Source organism: Megalobrama amblycephala, linkage group LG6, assembly GCF_018812025.1.
Source record: "Megalobrama amblycephala isolate DHTTF-2021 linkage group LG6, ASM1881202v1, whole genome shotgun sequence".
Taxonomy (NCBI): domain Eukaryota; kingdom Metazoa; phylum Chordata; class Actinopteri; order Cypriniformes; family Xenocyprididae; genus Megalobrama; species Megalobrama amblycephala.
Window position 1 is genome coordinate 20,605,389 of NC_063049.1, and position 20,930 is coordinate 20,626,318.

At 37.1% G+C, this 20,930-nt stretch overlaps 1 protein-coding gene across 4 annotated transcripts in view; it reads right to left on the bottom strand.

Moving 5' to 3' along the window:
• Positions 1–1,868: 1,868 nt before the first annotated feature.
• The window catches only part of LOC125270084 (trichohyalin), a 55,346-nt gene continuing 36,284 nt past the window's right edge, over positions 1,869–20,930 (bottom strand). Inside the window, exons 14-31 of one of the 4 annotated variants that reach the window (XM_048193300.1) lie at positions 17,652–17,719; positions 16,947–17,039; positions 16,658–16,828; positions 15,822–15,905; positions 15,630–15,722; positions 15,383–15,475; positions 15,104–15,196; positions 14,555–14,647; positions 12,690–12,782; positions 12,527–12,593; positions 12,092–12,302; positions 11,122–11,296; positions 10,916–11,042; positions 10,138–10,217; positions 8,410–8,615; positions 8,143–8,315; positions 3,138–3,357; positions 1,869–2,715 (exon numbers count right to left, since the gene is read on the bottom strand). In XM_048193300.1, coding sequence (XP_048049257.1) covers positions 2,538–2,715; positions 3,138–3,357; positions 8,143–8,315; positions 8,410–8,615; positions 10,138–10,217; positions 10,916–11,042; positions 11,122–11,296; positions 12,092–12,302; positions 12,527–12,593; positions 12,690–12,782; positions 14,555–14,647; positions 15,104–15,196; positions 15,383–15,475; positions 15,630–15,722; positions 15,822–15,905; positions 16,658–16,828; positions 16,947–17,039; positions 17,652–17,719 — 2,318 coding nt within the window. In that variant the 3' untranslated portion in view covers positions 1,869–2,537. Of the gene's footprint in view, positions 2,716–3,137; positions 3,358–6,728; positions 7,404–8,142; positions 8,316–8,409; positions 8,616–9,771; positions 10,218–10,915; positions 11,043–11,121; positions 11,297–12,091; positions 12,303–12,526; positions 12,594–12,689; positions 12,783–14,554; positions 14,648–15,103; positions 15,197–15,382; positions 15,476–15,629; positions 15,723–15,821; positions 15,906–16,657; positions 16,829–16,946; positions 17,040–17,651; positions 17,720–20,930 lie in introns of those variants that run through there. The other 3 variants (XM_048193297.1, XM_048193298.1, XM_048193299.1) reach the window with 3 other exon arrangements.

Below are 20,930 nucleotides of genomic sequence, written 5' to 3' on the forward strand. Positions count from 1 at the left end.
TTATTTTAAAGCATGCAAGTATATGCTTTGTTTACGGTCTTCTGTTTGCTAACTTACAAATCAATGCATATTTTTTATCCACTGGTCTTATTGGCTAGTTAAATAATATAATAATTCATAATGATGTCTTACATTATTATGAATTGTAATATAATTGTACAATGTAAGACAATTACATTATTTTACAGTCTATGGCTGCAACTAACGATAATCAATTAATCTATTGATTATTCCTTCATATAATCTAAAGGCCTATTTTATTTTCTATATTTTTATATATATTCCACATCTTGCTCCAAATACTGAAAGCTTTTATTAATGTGTGTATGTATGTATGTGTATACATGACGCTGCAGAGAATTATCACCATCATCATCTGCCACACAATCACAGATGTTAAGTTAAATATAAATTTGGCTGTTTTGCAGCTCCTTTATACAGTTTTCTATTTTTACTATTTTCATTACCTTATGAAGACTAATCCTCTGCATGTTGAATGTTTGTGCATGGTCTTTCGACTAGGTCCTTTGACTTTTTCATGTTCAGGCTGCTAATGATAATTCAATTAAAACATGAACTTTCTGATACCTGTTTGTCTTTTTAATCCTTGAGCCGTTGTGTAACTCGAGGTCCATGCGGTGATCTTTCAAACTTATATTCTACTATAGTGCCACATTATAACTACATATAAAATATGAGAATATACCTTAACAAATCTTTCATCTCGTTTATGACAAAAGTTTCTGCTGTGGCCAGTAGAGGGCGCTGCTCACTGTATGCCAGTGGTTCTCAACCTCTTTGATCCAAGGCTCCCTCTGTTGTCCACATCAATATTTGAAGGAATTTTAGATCCTAACATGTATAGAAAAATATATATTCTTTATAAAAATGGTATATAATAATAATAATAATTTACTTTCCTGGTCTAGAAATCACTTATAAAATTAGGATACCTCATATATAGGTTTTCCAAGTACGGAAGAGGATTAGGGCCAAGCAAAATAAATAAAATAAAATAAAATAATTAATAAAATTAAAACTATCTCGAGATTAAAGTTGTTAAATTTCCAGAAAAAACTTGTTAAATTTCGAGAAAAAAGACGAGATAAAATGTTGAGAATAAAGTCATTAAATTACGAGAAAAAAGTTATTAAATTACGAGAACAAATTAGTTAAATTATGAGAAAAAACTTGTTAAATTTCGAGAAAAAAGTCGAGATAAAATGTTGAGAATAAAGTCATAATTTAATGAGTTTATTCTCAACATTTTATCTCGACATTTTTCTCGTAATTTAATGAGTTTATTCTCAACATTTTATCTCGACTTTTTTCTCGAAATTTAACGCCATTTTTCTCATAATTTAACGAATTTGTTCTTGTAATTTAATGACTTTTTTCTCGTAATTTAACGAGTTTATTCTCAACATTTTATATCGACTTTTAACGAGTTTTTTTCTCGTAATTTAACGAGTTTATTCTCAACATTTTATCTCGACTTTTTTCTCGAAATTTAACGAGTTTTTTTCTTGTAATTTAACGAGTTTATTCTCAAAATTTTATCTCGACTTTTTTCTCGAAATGTAACGAGTTTTTTTTCATAATTTTATGAGTTTATTCTCAACATTTTATCTCGACTTTTTTCTCGAAATTTAACGAGTTTTTTTCTTGTAATTTAACGAGTTTATTCTCAAAATTTTATCTCGACTTTTTTCTCGAAATGTAACGAGTTTTTTTTCATAATTTTATGAGTTTATTCTCAACATTTTATCTCGACTTTTTTCTCGAAATTTAACGAGTTTTTTTCTTGTAATTTAATGAGTTTATTCTCAACATTTTATTTCAACTTTTTTCTCGAAATTTAACGAGTTTTTTCTCGAAATTTAACAACTTTAATCTCGAGATGGTTTTATTTTTTTATTATTGCTTGGCCCTAATCTTCTTCTGTATCTAAGACAATGTAAATTATGGTTCTTTAAAAGAAAAAAGGTTGTTGAGGGGGTGAATTAAAAGAATAATATTTTGATTTTTGGTTGTTTTAGCTTAAATCATTGTAAGTCATCTTGAGGCCCCGTTGGAAGTTTGATGAAGGCCCCTAGTGGGCCCTGGACCCCCTGGTGGAGAACCACTGCTTTATGCAGGATCCTCACATAATTAATCACATGTTGTTGTTGCAGAGACTCTCCTACAGAAAGTTAATGCCTCAAAATGGTGAACATGATTTCACCAACTGCCATTATTCCACTTTGAAGTCTTCTATGTAAATGACCTTTGAAATGGTGATTTCTGAACAAACCTTTTTTTGCAGATTAGTTTAAATTAATGTTCAGGTTTGTTGTATTTATGTAGAACGTCAAACGTCTATACTTTAAAAAAAGAAAAATCCAGTTTGAGCAGGTGCAATTCAAAAGTGCTGATATGACAAAGTGAGATGATGTGATCCAGCAGATTTTCACATGTTTTCACACCTATTGAAACAAGCACCCATGCAGCTTTAAGCGCTGGTGTGGGACTTTACTGCATGAACCCAAAAGAAGGAATCACAGCACATCTTTGAGTATGTCCTCAGATGTGGGCTCAGCCAAGCCAAGCAGCTTCAACAGGGTGAAATAGGAGAAAATCCAGGGACGAGAGATATCCTGCGTCTGCTCCAGCCCTTCTGACTCCACAAAAAGACCCCTGTGAAACTGTAAGTGCTGCTCCAGTGCTGCCCTCTGCCTGTTATCGAGAGAAATACACTATACTTCACATAAAGCTCCTGCACAGTTTGAAAAATAGCAATATTATGCTTTAGTGTTTTGTAAGTAAAATTGTAAGCATTTTTTTTTTCTTCAAAATTAACAAAAATTTAAATAATGAGTGAGTACATCTTCCAAACCATATTTTGCCTTATCCTAAATCACTTTAAATATTTAAATAAACTTTAAATAATTTTAAAACTGTTGTTTTTAACAAGTCAAAAGGCACAGAGGTGCAATCAGATTCATGTTCCTCCACAAGTAACTTGTAGTTTTATGCTTTAACCACTAGAGAGCCAAAAGTAACATAGTGCAGCTTTAATGTTCTCACATGTAGGAACTTAAGTTGATGAAACATTGATGGAGTTCTGAATGAACGTGTTTGTTGTGGTGGTGACAAACCTGGCAAACAGCTCAGCCTGCAGTCTGGCCTCCTGTTCAACGTGCATCGCTGCTTCCTCCTCCTTCCTCCTCCTCTCCTCAGCAGCTTTCCTTCTCTCCTCCTCCTCCTCCTGCTGTCTTCGCAGGTACTCCAGTCTCTCAGCCTCCTCCATCTCTGACAGCTTCCTGCGCTCCTCCTCCTTCCGAGCTTCCTCTTCCAAACGCTGGCGTTCCAATTCAGCTGAAAATGAGGACAGTCATTCATTCATTGGTTCACTTATTCATAAGGCAGTATATTTGCAGGATATTTACATTTTAATGTAGTAGGATGTATAATGATATATGTGGTTCTCCTCCAAATGAACACTTAGGTGATGCATTGCTGCACAGACTGTTGGGTAATAGCCTGCAGGTTTGGCATCAAGGGTGCAGCACAGTGCCCATAAATTCATTGTGAGCACCCTTTTGAATCATGAAAATGACCAGTGGGACTCCCTATGGTCTTCATGGACATGTGCAAGTGAAGGACACAAGACCGCAAGTGTGCCATTTTTGGGACAGGGCCGTAGTACTGTGGTCAGTATTGCTATTGTCAAGACTGAAATCCAGACCATGGCCACACGTTTGAAACAGTTGCTCTGTAGGGACGGTAGTGTGGTAACTCATGCAGGCTGCTCTGTTCCAAACCTAGTGAGCTGCTTAAATAGGCAAAATAACAACCGCGCAAAAAACATCCCAACAACCTTGTAGCAAAAACCACTTAGAACATCCTGGGAACCGAATATCAACACACTGACAATCACCAAAAACATCCTAACACCACAACAACAATGTGCAAAAGATTTACTCCAGAAAATAAAACTTACCATAGAAAATGAAACTTACTATAGAAAATATTTTTATTAAGTATACATATAAAGTTCAAGTATATTTTTAAGTATGTAGTAAGCAGGGCTTGACATTAGCAACCGCCAACCCACCAAATGCGGGTGGATTTCAGCAGTGGCGTGTAACACAGTCACTCCTACTAGCCACTTTGACAGGTTGAAATTTATATATAATATATACATTTTTCAGTTGCAGTCTTTTAAAAAGGCATCTGAAATAATAAACCAAGAGCAATGTAGTGTTACCAGCTGCACTTAGTTTTTTTCTTTTTCTCGCTCTCTCATCTCTAAGTAAGCTGACACATAAACCTGACTCCTCTCATTTACTCATTTCATTTGCTGCGGATGAACATTTTTGGTGTTACATAGGGCTTGAATTTTGCCGTGGGATTGCGTGTAATTTTAGTCATTCCCACAGATTTTGTGCTCTCACCCAAAGTGCGCGACATAAAGCCGCCTCTCAGTACTAAATTGAGTTTGTTTTCACTGCTTATTGCACTTAAAGGTGCTCTAAGTGATGTCACGTGTTTTTAGGCCAAAACATTTTTTGTCACATACAGCAAACATCTCCTCACTATCCGCTAGCTGCCTGTCCCCTGAACACACTGTAAAAAAACGCGGTCTCTGTAGTCGCCACAAGCTCCAAAAACGGCAATAAAAACAAACTGGTGCAGCCTGGACCACGAAACATAATAAACATGCTCCAGCCAATAACCGACAAGAATGATTTTAAATGCGCGTTCATGACTCTTTCAGGAAGCACGGATGGGAGGGGGAGGAGGAGGAGGGAGGGTCTAGCTAGCCTCTGTTTTGTTTGACAACACTTCGAACGTCAACAGGAAGTTACTCCACCCAGAATCACTTAGAGCACCTTTAAACAGTCAAATACACATGAAATAATGTCAAAATGCCAGTCGTGGCAAGGAAGTGAACATAAAAAAAAGTTGAGAAAGAAAACAAATGTGTAACAATATAAGGGATCCGTGAGTCAGGTCTTAAGGTGCGGTCACACTGCACTTTTCGTTCCATTGACTTCCATTCAAATGCATGTGAATGCGTCAGACCGAAAACGCAAGCTTGTGCGAAAAATTCCGCATTTCGTCACATTAGTGTGACCGCGGCTTTAAAGTGACAGAAGCCTAATATACCATGCTGCCAAATTATGACCTAATACTAAAAAAAAAACTCTATATGGCAGTTTTTCCCCTTGGTATCAATGTCCAAATTGTGGCCAGTGAAAATGCTGAGAGGCTTGTAACTTTGGAAAACCACTAGCCACTCAGCATTTTCACTGGCAACTGATGAGCAAAAAAGTTTAAGGATTAGTTCACTTTCAAATGAAAATTAGCCCAAGATTTACTCACCCTCAATAGATGTATATGACTTTCTTCTTTCTGACGACTGGCGAAAGCTCGATATTTGACTTCATAAATTGTTTAAATATGGATATTTTTTTACACAAACGCATCACTTCGCTTTAGAAGGCCTTTATTAACCCCCGGAGCCATGTGAAGTACACGTTTATGATGGATCATGGATGTGGATGGATGCACTTTCTTCAGCTCATACTAGTGACTCCCATTCACTGCCATTATAAAGCTTGGATGCATCAGGATATTTATTCATATTTCTCTGATTGTGTTCATCAGAAAGAAGAGAGTCATATACACCTAGGATGGCTTGAGGGTTAGTAAAGCTTGGGCTAATTTTCATTTGAAAGTGAATTAATACTTTAATGTCAAGCCCTGGTAGTAACTAAACTAATATCACTGTACTAATAGTATACTTGTAAGTGTATTATTTCAATTCTACTTGGGACTAAACCAGCCCACTTTTTAGTGTATAAAAGTATACTCTACAATAACAGTAGTAAAGTACACAGCTAGTTTACAGTTATGTTTTTCATTTGTACTGCTACTATACTACAAGTGAACTTTGGTATACTGATACTTTACTAGTTAAATACTTGTTACTAAATACTAAATATACAAGTATACTTGTTTTACGTTGTTTTCTTTAAGTGAACTTAAATTATACTTATAGTTTAATATTTATATATAATTTTTGCACTTTAAAGTATACTATGTTCATATTTAGGTATTCATTTTTATACTTTTTTACGTTCAACAGAGCCACCTCCAGCATTTCATGGCCCCCAGAATATTTTGTTGTATGAATTCTGAACATGTAATAAATCAAAAGAAAGAACAGAGTCTCTGCTTTAAAAAAAAAAAATCATGCCTTCATGCCTTTTTTTTCAAACAACATTTGAATGTAGGAAAGTTTCTAAAAACGGAACATTTTGAACAAAAAAAAAAAATCAACTATATCCATATCAGATTCAGAACGAAGATCATAACATAGTAGATTGCCTCCATCAACACCCCCAAAGTCCTACAGCCTAGCTTTTCCTGCGTCGACAATTCATTCGGTAACGTTTTTGATTTATATGCTGTTTAAAAGTTGATGATTGCCTTATTTTACATGTGCATATGCAATGCTTCTATCACTTGTTTCTGCTTCCTCTTTATGGATTCCTCATGGAAACATGGATTGCAGGTGTTGTGCCGAATTTCAACTCCCTGCCAAATTATTACCCCCCCAAGTATACAGGTTGGTGTAGGATTAGGTGTGGGGTTGTGGTTAGGATTAGGGGTGAGGTTAGAATAAGGCCAATCAGGTATTAACTTCAGCGAGGGGGGTAATAATACAAAAAAAAATTTCATACTCAGAATTAGGACGTGTTTTCTTTATGAATCAATATTTTCAAACAATGTAAGTTTATACAACAGTATGTAAAACTATGTGAAAAAGTATATAATAGGCTACTCAATCAAAAGAGTAAACACAACTACAAGCCAAGTATACTTGGAATACTTAATCTTTTGATTGAGATATACTTAAAGTATAATTGAGAATAGGTCAGAAAAGTTTCTTAGAAGTACATAAAGTATATATCTAAAAAGTACATAAAAAGTAGACTGAAAGTATACTTTCTTATTTTTAGTTTAAATTAAGCATACTAATAGCACACTTGAATAAACTTCATTTTTGTAAGGGTTGGCAGGCCCAGAATGCACAGTTCAAGAAATCCAAATCATGCACAAGGTAATATGTTGATAAAAGGTGATCATTCAGTATTTAAAAACATTGATTTAAAAAATAGTAAGTCATATTTTCAGGTTAATTAGAGCATTGACTTGGTAGCTTAGCAACATGCTAATGTCAAACTTTATTAAAAATCAATTTTGAGTCTGTTTATATGACACTGAGAGGCTGTCTGTACAGTGTTCCACTTGTTTGTTTCTGTGATGGTGAGAATAGAGAGGCAGTTCACACAGACCATGTTTTTGCATGATTCCACATGTCTTTTGCAGTGTCTCGGTCATGAGACGGCTTTCTGAAAACACAGACGGCGCTCAAGTTATTCGAAGTTCAACTTTTAAAAAAACATGTTTTTAAACCTTGAGTGAAAAAGTTTTTGAAATTTGTGAAATTCAAGGCAGTGGAATGAAAAAAATGCAAGGTCTGTGCAACTTACATTCCAAAAATCTTACTTTTTTTTTTTCACATTTCACTGCATCTCGTTTATTTAACTTCACAGCTTTTCTTGTGTATCATTTTTTTATGTAAACATGCGATAGGACACGTTTGACTGTTGCGCTTTGCATCTTTTGCAGCATCACACACAACACATCTTTTTTCCCCTTTATTTTAACATGACAAAACAAAGAACATTGATCATAGTTCACCACAAGTGCATTCCAACACAAACCACAGATACATGTAAAAAATAATAAAAGCCTCATATTTGCATCAAATGATTTCTAAAAACGCAGCACTCAAGTTAACTTTTAAAAAATGCGCCTCTAGACTGTGCTTTTTTTTATTCCACTGCCCTGTGTCTTGCATTTTTAAAAGCAAAATCACGTTCTGTGTAAATCAGCTCTTAGAAGGCAGCCGTTTATGTAGGGAATAGCAGCTTGCTAGGGTTTGAAACATAGTCATTATCTTGATTCAGATCTTGTAGTAAGTTTTCACAGTAGTGTCACAGAATTCACTCCAAGAGATATGGAATCAAGACTGTCACGTGTTAAGGGCCCCAACCAAACAAAGACCACTACTGCATGGATATTTACCAGCCTGCCGTTTCTCCTCTTCCTGTCTTTCTCTCTGAAGCCGTTCCAGCAGCCTCCTCTTCTCCTCCTGTCGTCTTCTTTCTCTGTCCTTCTCTGCTTGCTCTCTCCTCTGTCTCTCCATCTCCTCCTCTTGTCTTCTTCGTCTCTCATCTTCTTCTCTAATCTTCCGTAACCTGCATATATCACAGTGATAGTTTCTTTCCAGTGTCTGCAGGATATAGTTTTTCGTTACAGTATTTGCTTCCAAAAAGCAGTGACGCATTGTACCTCGCTTCCTCTGCTCTCTTCCTCTGTTCTTCTTCCAGTTCCATCCTCATCCTCTCTTCTGTCGCCTCTTTTTCTTGCTGTCTCTTCTTTTCCTCCTCTCTCTCCCTCCGTTTCTTCTCCACCTCCAGACGACGGCGCTCTGCCTTTTCAGCCAGCGCTGCAGCTTTTTTGTCTGTTTGGTTAGTGGGCACCTCGCTGCTTTTAACCTAATAGTCAAATCAAAGGTAGGGTTATGAATATCACAATAACATGACAGGTGATTGTTTTACCATTATTTATAAGTACTTAAGCAATATCACACAAGAACAAGAGTGCTGATATTCAGATGAACAGCACAACTACCAATGTGATATTACTTATAAATTGTTCAATGAAAAAGAAGGTTCTAGAGTTAAATTTCTAATTAATTATCTCCATACAGGAATTGTTTTTTATAACTTTTAAAGACAACCTTTATAGACCAAGCTACAAGGTTGTTAATCAATGATATATGCTTCTGATGAAGCCATCAGCCTTCCTTATTTCAACTTCATTATAAAAAAACATGTTCAACAGCAAAATTTCTAGTGAAAAAAAAAATTACCCATGATTCTGTAGAGAAATATCCACCAATCAGAGAAAGCAAATTGTGCAACAAGCAAATCATGTGAAAAGAGCTCTTTAGCACCCACCCACTGCCATGAAGCTTTGCAAAAGACATAATGGGAAAATTACTTCCAGAAGCTGCTGAAAAAGTGGGCGGGCACTATTAGGCATTATATATTGAGTAAATTTCGTTCAAGACACGGTATTTCCAGTTACTTCTAATGTCTAAGTTTGCTCTATCAATGCAAATAGTTCAAAATGAAGTAAAATCTGAGTCGCAACACTGTGCAACAAACAGTGTTATTTTGTTCCTGAATGAGTCAGTGTTTATTAGCGAAACGGTTAAGTAAACTATTCAATGACTCACTTATTTCATTCCTGAATGAATCAGTATGTCTTGAACAAACTGATGAATGAAAGATTTGTTGACTCATTTATAAAGTCTGTCACTTGTCGCCACCTACTGTAACTGCAGACAGTCACTGTAAAATCCTCACTAGTGCACTAACAGTCTGATATATTATCCGAGTGTATACAATTATATAGATGAGGGCTAGCCAGTCCTGCTCCTGGAGGGCTACCATCCTGCAGAATTTATCTCCAACTGTAACCAGACACACCTGAACCACCTAATTAAAGTGCTCAGGATTACTTGAAAACAACAGCCAATTGTGTCTGAGCAGGGTTGGAACTGAAGCCTGCAGGAAGGTAGCCCTCCAGGAGCAGGGTTGGCTACCCCTGGTATAGATATCTAACTGTTGAATGAGAAATACTCACATCACTGCCTGTCTCAGATTTAGTGGGGTCTGAGGCAGGAGGGTGTTCTGACTGAGGAGGCAGGTGGATGAGAGACAGGGGTGCTGGGCTGCACGGGCCGCAGTGGGCTGCCACCCCCATTGAGGTGGCTCTGATGGAGTTCTGTGAGAGTCTGTGAATGCTGGCATCTGAACGTGCTGTAATGAGTGAGTGCTGCGATCTGTGAGTGCTGTAAGCTGATCTGGGAGAGTCCTCATGTGCTTCATGTGTGTCTGTATTCTCTGAGTCTGTATCAGCATCCATGTCATCCCCAGAGTCAATGTAGTTTTGTTCTTGTGTGTTCTCAGTGTTTTGTAGTTGGTCATCCTCTGTGTCGTGAGTTGTTACCTCTCTCTGAATGGTCATCTGTCTCTCAGGCTCATCCAATGGATTTGCCATCCATTCAGCTTCCTGTGGCCGAGGTTTTCCTGAAACAAATGCATTAAAATGAGATTTTCTTTGACATGTTCTTAATTTTGTTCTGTTTATGAAATGTTTTCTGTTGAAGAAAACATGATTGCTGTCTTAAAACCTGATGAGTTGCCTCTAAAAAACATAAATATACACTAGTTTTCAAAAGTTTGGGGTCTGTAAAATGGTTTAAAGGTTTTTTAAAAAGAAGCCTCTTATGCTCACCAAAGCTGCCTTTTTCATAAAAAATACAGTAAAAATAGTAATATTGTGAAATATTATTACAATTTAAAATAACTGTTTTCTGTATATATATATATTTCTGTGATGGCAAAACTGAATTTTCAGCATCATTACTTCAGTCTTCAGTGTCACATGATCCTTCAAAAATCAATCTAATGTTCTGATTTGGTGCTCTAACATTTATTATTATTATCAAAACAGTTGTGCTGCTTAATATTTTTCCATCTTTAATGAATGGAAAGTTCAAAAGAACATTTATTTGAAATTAAGATTTTTTTAAAATAAATGTTTTAACATTATAAATGTCTTTGCTTTCAATTTTGATCAATTTAATGTATCCTTGCCGAATCAATTATAAAAAAAACATATAGTATACATATAAAAGTGTACATAAAATCAGTTTATTTATAATTATTTTAAACTATTAATGTAAAACTTCATGATGTCTTTACTTATCTCAACATAAACTCACCTACAACAAATGCTGGTTGACCCTTTTTCTTCTTTATAACTTTAACTATTGAGTTCTGGGCTTTTTTAGGCTCTTCCTTTTCTTCTTCAGCCTCTTCTATTTTCTGTTTTTCTGTTTTCTTTTTCTTCTGCAGATTGAGTGCACATTATAACAATTATAAGGTGTATAAAATAAATAAGAGCATATGGACTTAGTATGTGACTCACTTTCTTAGAGGTAGAAGTGGTATCGTCAGGGACACTGGTATTCTGGGTCTCAATGTCTTTATGAATTTGAACAGTCTTCCCCTTTGATTTGACAGTTTGCTTATTAAGCTTTTTATTTTTCTTTACTTTCTGTTCCGCATCTTCTCTTCCACCTGTGTTCTTTGAATGACCCATGCTGTCAAAAATAACAACAAAGGATATCAAATATAATTGGGAATCAACTGGAGGACAGAGTCGGAAGTCTGGTGTTGGGGTTAAGATACAGCCCAGACGGAGTGAGGTAGGGAGTGAGAGAGATTTACTGATAAGAGCTCAGATGTGAAGCGATACCCTAATCTCCTCTCGGCTTTCTCACTGCTCACAGGGCCTGAGAAGGGTTCGGGCTGAAATCTGAGCTGCAATCAAAGAGCGCCAGAAACCGGGATGGATGGAGTGACGAGAGAGGAATGCAAACAGTGATTAGACAGGATATTAATGAGTCCCTAAAACCTTGGAGCCAGGCTGTTTGACCTCTGTCTGACCTCTGACTCGATGTCGCAACCTGCTTTGTGTATGTCCAAAACACAACAGGAATGCAAGCAGGCTGATGATTGAAGAGGTAAAAACTGATGAAGCGACGGAAAGCGAGAGGGAGGAGTTCAGGGAAATTAAAAAGATGTTTAGGAGATTGACTTACCATTAATTAGAAAAAGCACTGGGTTGTATTTATTATTATAAAAAACCGTCTAACCCTCTCTGATAAACTATAATTATTAACTATAACTGCCAGTATTTTGTTACCGTTTCACTCTGACCGGGTCACAGTTTAGCACAACAATATAAACATTTGCAACATAATGCAATGGATATATTTGGATAGAGGGTTTACATTCAAATACACAAGCATGTCAATCATGCTTACTGGTCCTGGACATACAAAATTTATAAACACAAACACAAGAGCACAACATGACATGTGACTGACACTCACTCTGCCTCCATCGGTAATCCTGTCTGGATTTCTGTCTGTCCTTCAGGAGACAGAGACTCCGATGAATGTGCCCTGGGAGAGAAATGTGTTGATTTTGGACTGATAGCAGGCGCAGCACCTTTGGTCTTCTTTGACCCCCGTGTCACCCCTGTTTCCGGCTGTAAAGTTGTCTTTACTTTTCGGTTTCTTTGCACCCTAGTGGCCTCTTCTCCTGTGGGCAGAGTCACATCTATTTACTGTTGCGGTGAATATACAGAGACGTTTAAGTAAAACACTTAATGGATTTGAAGCAAGTAAATGCAAGAATGGTTCTTGCTCTATTCTTTTGGGTGGTAAACAGAGTCTACTCAGACTGTAAAATATAGGGCAGAGCTTAGATATCAGATCAGCACCATTGCTCTTTATGTTGCTGTGTTGAGCTGTAACTCAGGTTACCGGTTTTGTTGAGCTGGTGAGTTGTGGAGCTGCTCATTTCCTCTAATCTCTCCTCAGGTAAATAGACCTTGAGAGAGACGGGATAAGACTCAGTGAGATTAAAACAGGTGTTAATGGATAACTTATAATCGCATGCTACATGTTATACCAGAGGAAGAATTACCTGTGCTTCCTGAATTATTTCACTGTCAGAGCTGAAACAATCCTCCATCCTCCTGGCTTTAGTCTGCTTTGCATGTGATCTGACCTTAATCACCTACAGAAAATATTATCGCTCTTACACTACTGTTCAAATAATTTTTTAATATATATTTTTTAAATAAATTAATTCTTTTATTTAGCAAGGATCCACTGAATTGATCAAAAGTGACACTAAAGACATTTATAACATTTACATTTATACATTTATAACAGTGACATTTATATGTTAAAATAAGATTTATTGCTTTCAATTTATCAAAGGATCCTGAAAAAAATTTTTTTTTTTAATTGTAATAATACAGTGCCCTCCACAATTATTGGCACCCTTAGTAAATATGAACAAAGGTGGCTGTGAAAATAAATCCTTTTGATCTTTCATTCAAAAAATTCACAAAATTCTAACCTTTCATCGAAGTAAAACAACTGAAAGTGGGGGGAAACTCACATTATGAAATAAATGTTTTTCTCCAATACATGTTGGCCACAATTATTGGCACCCCTAGAAATTCTTATGAGTAAAATATCTCTGAAGTATATTCCCATTCATATTTAAATTTTTTTAGCACACCAGTGTGATCATGAACATGAAATTGTCCAGTCATGACTTCCTGTTCCACAGGAGTATAAACATGAGGAAACACAAATGCCAAATTCCCATAATCATTCATCACAATAAGTAAAACCAAAGAATATAGTTCTGATGTGCAGCAAAAGATTGTCGAGCTTCACAAAATAGAAAGTGCTGTAAGAAAATAGCTAAAGTATTGAAAATCCCCAAATTCCACTATCAGGGCAATAATTAAGAAGTTTCAATCAACTAAAAATGTTACAAATCTGCCTGGAAGAGGACGTGTGTCTAAATCGTCCTAATGCACGGTGAGGAGGAAAGTTTGAGTGGACAAAGACTCTCCAAGGATCATAGCTGGAGAATTGCAGAGATTAGTTGAGTCTTGAGTCTCAGAAAGCCTAAAAAAATATCAAACAGCACCTACATCCCCACAAGTTGTTCGGGAGGGTTTCAAGAAAAATCCTCTGCTCTCATCCAGAAAAAATCTCCAGCATATTCAGTTGTCAGACACGACTGGAACTTCAACGGGACCGGCTTCTATGGTCAGATGAAACTAAAAAAATAGCTTTTTGGCAGCAAACCCACCAGATGGGTTTGGTGCACACATGGATACAAAGTACCCCATGCCCACGATCAAATATACTGCTGGATCTTTAATGTTGTGGGCCTATTTTTCTGCTGGAGGTCCTGGACATCTTGTTCAGATATATGGTATCATGAATTCTAGCAAATACCAACAGATAAAAAATCAAAACCTGACCACTTCTGCTAGAAATCCAATAATGGGCTGTGGTTCGATCTTCCATCAGGACAATGATCCAAAACAAACATCAAAACCAGCACAAAAATGTGTCACTGAGCACAAAATGAAGCTTCTGCCATGGCCATCTCAGTCCCCTGACATGAACCCTAAAGAGAATGAGTGGAGTGAACTGAAGAGAAGAAGCACCATCATGGAGCTGGGAATCTGAAGGATCTGAAGAGATTCTGCATGATCTCTTATCAGGTGTTCTCCAAACTCATCAGGCATTAAGAAGACGAATCAGAGCTGTTATCTTGGCAAAAGGAGGTTGCAAACAGTTTTGAATAAAAGGGTGCTAATAATTGTGGCCATTGTGTTTTAGAGAAAAACATTTATTTTATAATGTGAATTCTATAGTTCAAATGTTGATTTAGGCTTCATAGATTTTAATGACATCAAGTTAATCAGTTTTATAATAGTGTACTAAATGATATATAGGTAAAATAGGAAGATTTACCTGCGTCTCCTGGATTATTTCACTGTCAGCATCTACACAATCCTCCTTTCTCTTGGCATTACTCTGCTTTGCACGGGATCTGACTTTAACCACCTACAGAAAACATTATCGCTCTTACACTACCGTTCAAATAATTTTTTTAATATATTTTTTTAAATAAATTAATTATTTTATTTAGCAAGGATCCACTGAATTGATCAAAAGTAACACTATATAATACATTTATACATTTATAATGTTAAAATAAAATGTATTACTTTCAATTTATCAAAGGATCCTAAAAAAAAAAAACCATTTTAAATTGTAATAATATATCACAATATTACTATTTTTTTCTGTATTTTTGATCAAATAAATGATTAAATTATATTGACTCAAACTGTTGAATGATAGTATATTTCATTGTGATTTCTTCTAAATCAGTTAAAATTCTTCAAAATCGGTTGGAACTTTATAGTTCAAGTGTTGAATGGTAGCAAGTTGATTTAGGCTTCATAGATTATAATGACATTAAATTAATCAGTTTTATAGTAAAATAGGAAGATTTACCTGCGTCTCCTGGATTATTTCACTATCAGCATCTACACAATCCTCCTTTCTCTTGGCATTACTCTGCTTTGAATGGGATCTGACCTTAAACACCTACAGAAAACAATATCTCACATATTTTGAGTTTGTTATTCCATCTAAAATTGTCACTCTTTGGTCCGCTGGTCTGAAGATGGTTTAGGCCTCACAGATTATTAAGACTTCCTGGCTGCAGAGATTGAAGGTGACCAATCTCATAATATTGTACTAAACAAGAACAGGTGGAAGAGAAAGACTCACCTGTGCCTCCTGAATTATTTCACTGTCAGCGTCTAAACAATCATCCTTCCTCTTGGCAGTAGTCCGCTTTACACGTGATCTGCACTTAAACACCTATAGAAAACAGCACTTTACTTACTTTGAGTTTGTTATTTCCACTTAATTCTGTAGTATTTAGGTCAACTACTCTAAAGACTTAACAGATTATTAAGACTTTCTAGCTGCAGAGGTTGAAGGTCACCAATCTAATAATAACTTTCTAACTCACCTCTGCCTCCTGAATTATTTCACAGTCAGCATCTAAACAATCATCCTTCCTCTTGGCTGTAGTCTGTTTTGCACGTGATCTGGCCTTAAACAACTACAGAAAACAGCATCTCTCATATTTTATTGTGATTTCCACAAAACCAGTCATTTGTTTGTAACAAATCCCATAATGTGCTAAAAGAGGAAGACTCACCTTTTCTTGAATTATCTGACAGTCTAAATCATCCTGATCATCTTCTGCATTATTGTGTCGTGTGTGGACTTTCATCCTAAACACCTACAGAAAAGATTCACACATGTGATAGTAGTGATAGTTCCTGTTTATAATAGTATTCCAGTGACTTATTGATTCAGGATGCTGATCTTACTGTTGCATTGTTTCGTAGATAGTTGAAAGTGTAATGCAGAGGGAATTTTAAAGAGGCCATATTACGACATTTTTCAAAGTCTTGATTTTGTTTTTGGGATCTACTAGAATAGGTTTTCATGCTTGAATGTTCAAAAAACATATATTTTACATTGTTGCAGGCAGCCCCTCTTTTCTCAGTCTGTCAGAAACGCTCTGTTTCCTCGGAAAAGCACAATGTGATCGGTTGGACCAGTGTGTTGTGATTGGTCAACTGCTTTGAGCGTGTTTCGGAAATATAAAGGCCCTTACAATAAACCGCAAGTTTCATCACACTAATGCAACTCAACCAGGCCTCGCCTCCTTTTTTTGCGCATGTCATGGGCGGGAATTATTTAAATGAGGTATACTGTGACGTGTACGTTCCTGGAAGAAAACTCAAGGCTACAATCAGGCATTTTAGGGAGTTCGGAAACAGTGCCTACTGATATAGAGAATAACTCCCTTTGGAGTGGACTTTGTGTTTTGCAAATTTGCAGACTTTTTTCATGCACAAACTGCAACATTACATACTAAAGAAAGTAAAAAAAAAAAAAAAAAAAAAAAAAAAACCCATAATAGGTCCTCTTTAAATGAAAGTCATGCATGTTTGGAAGGACATGATGACATGAAATGAGACTCACCTGCGCATTATTAGCAAGTTTATTGTCAGAGCTTAAACAATCCTCCTCATTCTCATCCACCTCTTCTTCTTCCTCTTCTTCTTCTCCTCCTCCTCCCAGTTCTTCTTCTTCTTCTTCTTCTTCCTCCTCCTCCTCTTCATTAGTCTCTGCATGAGTGTTGACCTTAAACACCTACAGAAAGCAGCATTTCACCATTTATTTGTGATTTTTCATAAAATATTATCCTGAAATTCCTCGGAGGTCAGCATCGATTTGATATTCAGCTGAATACAGGTGTAAAAAGCCTCACCTGTGTCTTCTGGACTGTTTTATTGTAGGAACCTAATGGATGCTGCTTCTTCTTAGCATTAGTTTTCTCTGCAAGTTGACTGACCTTAAACGCCTATAAAAAAACACCACAAATATTTTGTGATTTTCACAAAACCAATTATCCTGAACAATTTCTAGATGTTTTCAGGCTCATAGATCATCAAGGCTTTCTGGCCAGAAGATGCAGTAAAGATCAAAACCTTGAAGAAAACGTCTGATGGCGCAAAGTTTTTGTGTTTTTGCCATCGCTCTGCACAATGTTAAGGACCACAGGGATGGAAAACTTCTCTGGTGCCAAAAAAGCACTTAGCAGTGTCCTTGAACTCTCAAAGAAGACAAAATCAATAGATTGCACCTTACATGTAGCTTGATTAATAACAACAAACTAATGATCAGCACATGCTGTGCTCCACACAGAAGTATAATAATATTAATTGAGAAGACAAGCATGCTGGCTTTGTCTGTGTAATGGAAATGTCATTAATTTGGGAACAGAACTGGCTTTCATTCAAAGGGATTAATCTGACTGCTATATTGAGGTGGAGTGCACTGAACTGTAGTTCATGGTTAATTCCTTCTTTCTCACTGTGAAATATTTCATACTAGATTATAAATGTGTCTCTCTGATTCATAGCAGATATAGTGAGATGTTGTGAGATCCAGGCAGGATTGCTTGAGGTCATACCTTATGACTAGAGTCAGGCTGTTCCATGTTAGAAGTAGTTTCTTCAGTAGTACTTGTGGCGACTTCCTCTGCAAACAGATATATAAATATTTGGACATCTAAATACAATAAGAAAGATGACAAATTGTTGCAGCCTGTGTTCTGTAAAATGTAAGTCATGCTGCATCCTGGGAGGTTACTTACAATTTTGGAAATGTAATTACGAAGTGCTTCTTCTAAAAGTGGTTCTTGGCTCGTAATCATTGGGGAACCACTTTTGGTGCTATGTAGCATCTTTAAAGGTGCTCTACTGCAATACCTTTATCAAATGGTGCTATGTAGAACCCATATCGCATTTTGTGCCATATCACATTTTATTTCTTCAACAAAAATGGTGCTAAACAGCACCAACAGTGGTTCTTTGGCTTGTTAAGAACCTTCAAAGGGGCTTAACAGGTTATTTGTATTGCAGTGGTGCTATATAGCACCTTAACCACCGCAAAGAACCACTGAGGAACTGCTGAAGAACCATACAGGGGCTTAACAGATTCTCTATAGTAGCAGTGATATATTTGCCTGGAAAATCCAGCCTCACCACTGTACCAGCGGATGAGTCTGGTCGGCCATTGAATCAATTCGATTTCTAGGGCGGAGCAAATCCGAGCAAACAGGAAGCGGAGTAAACCAATCAGAAAAGGGCGGATAGGACGTTAGCAAAGCGACAAGAGAGTCAACAGTGAAAAGTAAATAATTAATGTGTTTTTGGTCATTTAAAACTGAATTCATGGCTGAATAGAACAAACTCTCGGGTCTCCCGTGCGCAGTCTTGTTGATATTGAAGGGACTTTCGCCGCACTAGAGTGACGCTGTTTGCGTCACTGAAATAAACTAATCTGATTGCACGGTACGGTTTGGAGTTGACTCGAATCGCGACGGAGGGCGGACTGACCAGACTGATAAATCTTGTAGAAGATATATCAGTCTGGCCTTGCCAGGCAAGTGATATATAGCACCTCAGTCATCCCAAAGAACCACTGAAGAATCACTGAAGAACCATACAGGGGCTTAACTGGCTCTGTATAGAGTACCTCAGAGATGATGTGTTTTTGTAGGCAAAACCCGGAAGTGAGTTAGCATTTTAGGACTTCCGGTAAGGTTCCATCGCCCAATGTGTAGTCAATGTGTTTTTTGAATGGGTTTTTGCTAAATTGCCTGAAATGAGGTCTGTGGTTAACAAAGCCTCTAAATATTTTCACGTTTTGATCTATGGCATAAAACACACCAGTTATAACCCGCTTGTGATTTTTTAAACCTTTATTATGTCTTAAAAACGGCGGTTGCTAACAAGTTGCTAAAAGGGACTACTTCCTTTGGTGGGGACTTTAGACGTCATCATGACAAACAGCATTTCTCATAAAAAAAATGTATAAGTATTAATAACAGCGCAGATCATAATCAGCGAGCACGTTTTTAAATAAAGTTGTTTTTTAAATAAAGTTTGAGGAAGCTTGGTGGTGGTGACGTTGATCCGTGATGATGGTGTGCTGTAGTCCGTTTATAGCCTACTGTTAGCTTTTTATAATCTGACGACTTTATTTAGGCTTCAAAATGTATAAATGTTGTGTTAACTTGTAAAGATTATCTTGACAGACAAAACATCTAAGTGTCATAACCCTTTGTTAAACACAGAGCCTATGGGAAAAATGCATAAGCTTTTGATCGAGGGAACCCGTGCGCCACTAACTTTCGGGTTGGCCTACAAAAACACGTCATCCCTGAGGTACTCTATACAGTAGCAGTGCTATATAGCACCTCAGTCATCCCAAAGAACCACTGAAGCACCAAGATTTGGTGCTATACAGCATTTAAAGTGGTTCCCTATGATTACGAGCCAAAGAACCACTTTTAGTACTATATAGCACCATTTTTTTTTTAGAGTGGTCAAAATGATTTTCTTTGGAATGAAATGGACTCACTGGACTATAGTGCTAATTTAACAAAATTATAGGATGAAGAGTAAACAATGCACAGTAGGTGTTTGACTGATACTCAGCATTTTGTCTTTATCGTATTAGTAACCAAACTAATACAAATAAACCAGCTAAATGAATCTTCATCAACTGTACACAAAATGGCAAACTAAAATTGTACCATCAAGTCAAAGTCATGCCTGGTAAATCTCCCACTGGTAATTACGACTTCATGGTTGTGCTCAGCTTGTAAATACAATCATTGTGACACGACATGAATGCACTGATTTGTCGTAAGGCTAAAGTTTAGTATGCTTGCAACGCGTCTAATCACGTGGATGAACCTCATGGAAAAGTGCTGCACTCCACCAGGGGGCACAACTAACTTAGACCTGTCTCAAATATGATCTCTCATACAAACCTCAACAGCACATGACAGCAGTTCAGCTTGCCATGCTAAATGTATTTATAATAGTATGTTTATATGTCTAGTCATTTCTCAGTCAAATCTTTTTGTCTGAGAAAACAGTTCTGAAGTTACTGTGCGGTTTGATTTAGGTTGTAGAATAGCAACCGCAGCTTCTCAGTTTGCCACTTGTACAATGTATTTTGCTGGCACAGAGATTCTCACACCAACTTGTGAATGCCAGATTTCTGTCTTCTGCATTAAAACATGAGACAGCAAGCATGTTCAGTGTCCTGCTGTAGGATCTGCAGTGTTTTCTTTGTGCCTCTTGCTGGATCACAGCCTGTGTACCCGCTACAGGCCTGTAGTCAGGACACAGAGCGGCCAGTTATTTTGCACCCCTGCACCAGTCAGTCAGTGATGGTTTATTTTTCAGCAAGTCTGTCTGCTTTAATGGGTTCCAGCGCTGCTTTGATGTCAGTGAGGCAGAGAAACGGGTGTGTGGAGGAGATAGACAGTATGAGGGAGCGAGTTTAACTGAGGGGGGATGGAAAGAGCCTCACATGTTCGCCTGTAAGCCTGTGTGAACGCAGCAGCGACCCCATCCTCAGGAGAGAAGGGCTGCATTTTGTTCCACATTCTTGCTGTGCACTGTGAGCGAGACCTCTGCTCTGTCTCTCCACACCCCACTCACCTCCCTCGCCCTCTGATGTTACCCTCCCAGCCACTGCAATTATTCATCCTGCTTGACACAAAACCTGACAAAATGCAAAAGGAACGCTCTACTGTTTGCTTTCTCGTCCTCTCTTTTTCTTGATTTTGTCTCTCACTGGTCACTAGATTTGTTTTATTTGGACTTGCACTTGTATTTTTACATATGAAATATAATCTAAAACATGATATGTGAATTGCTAGTTACCTCAC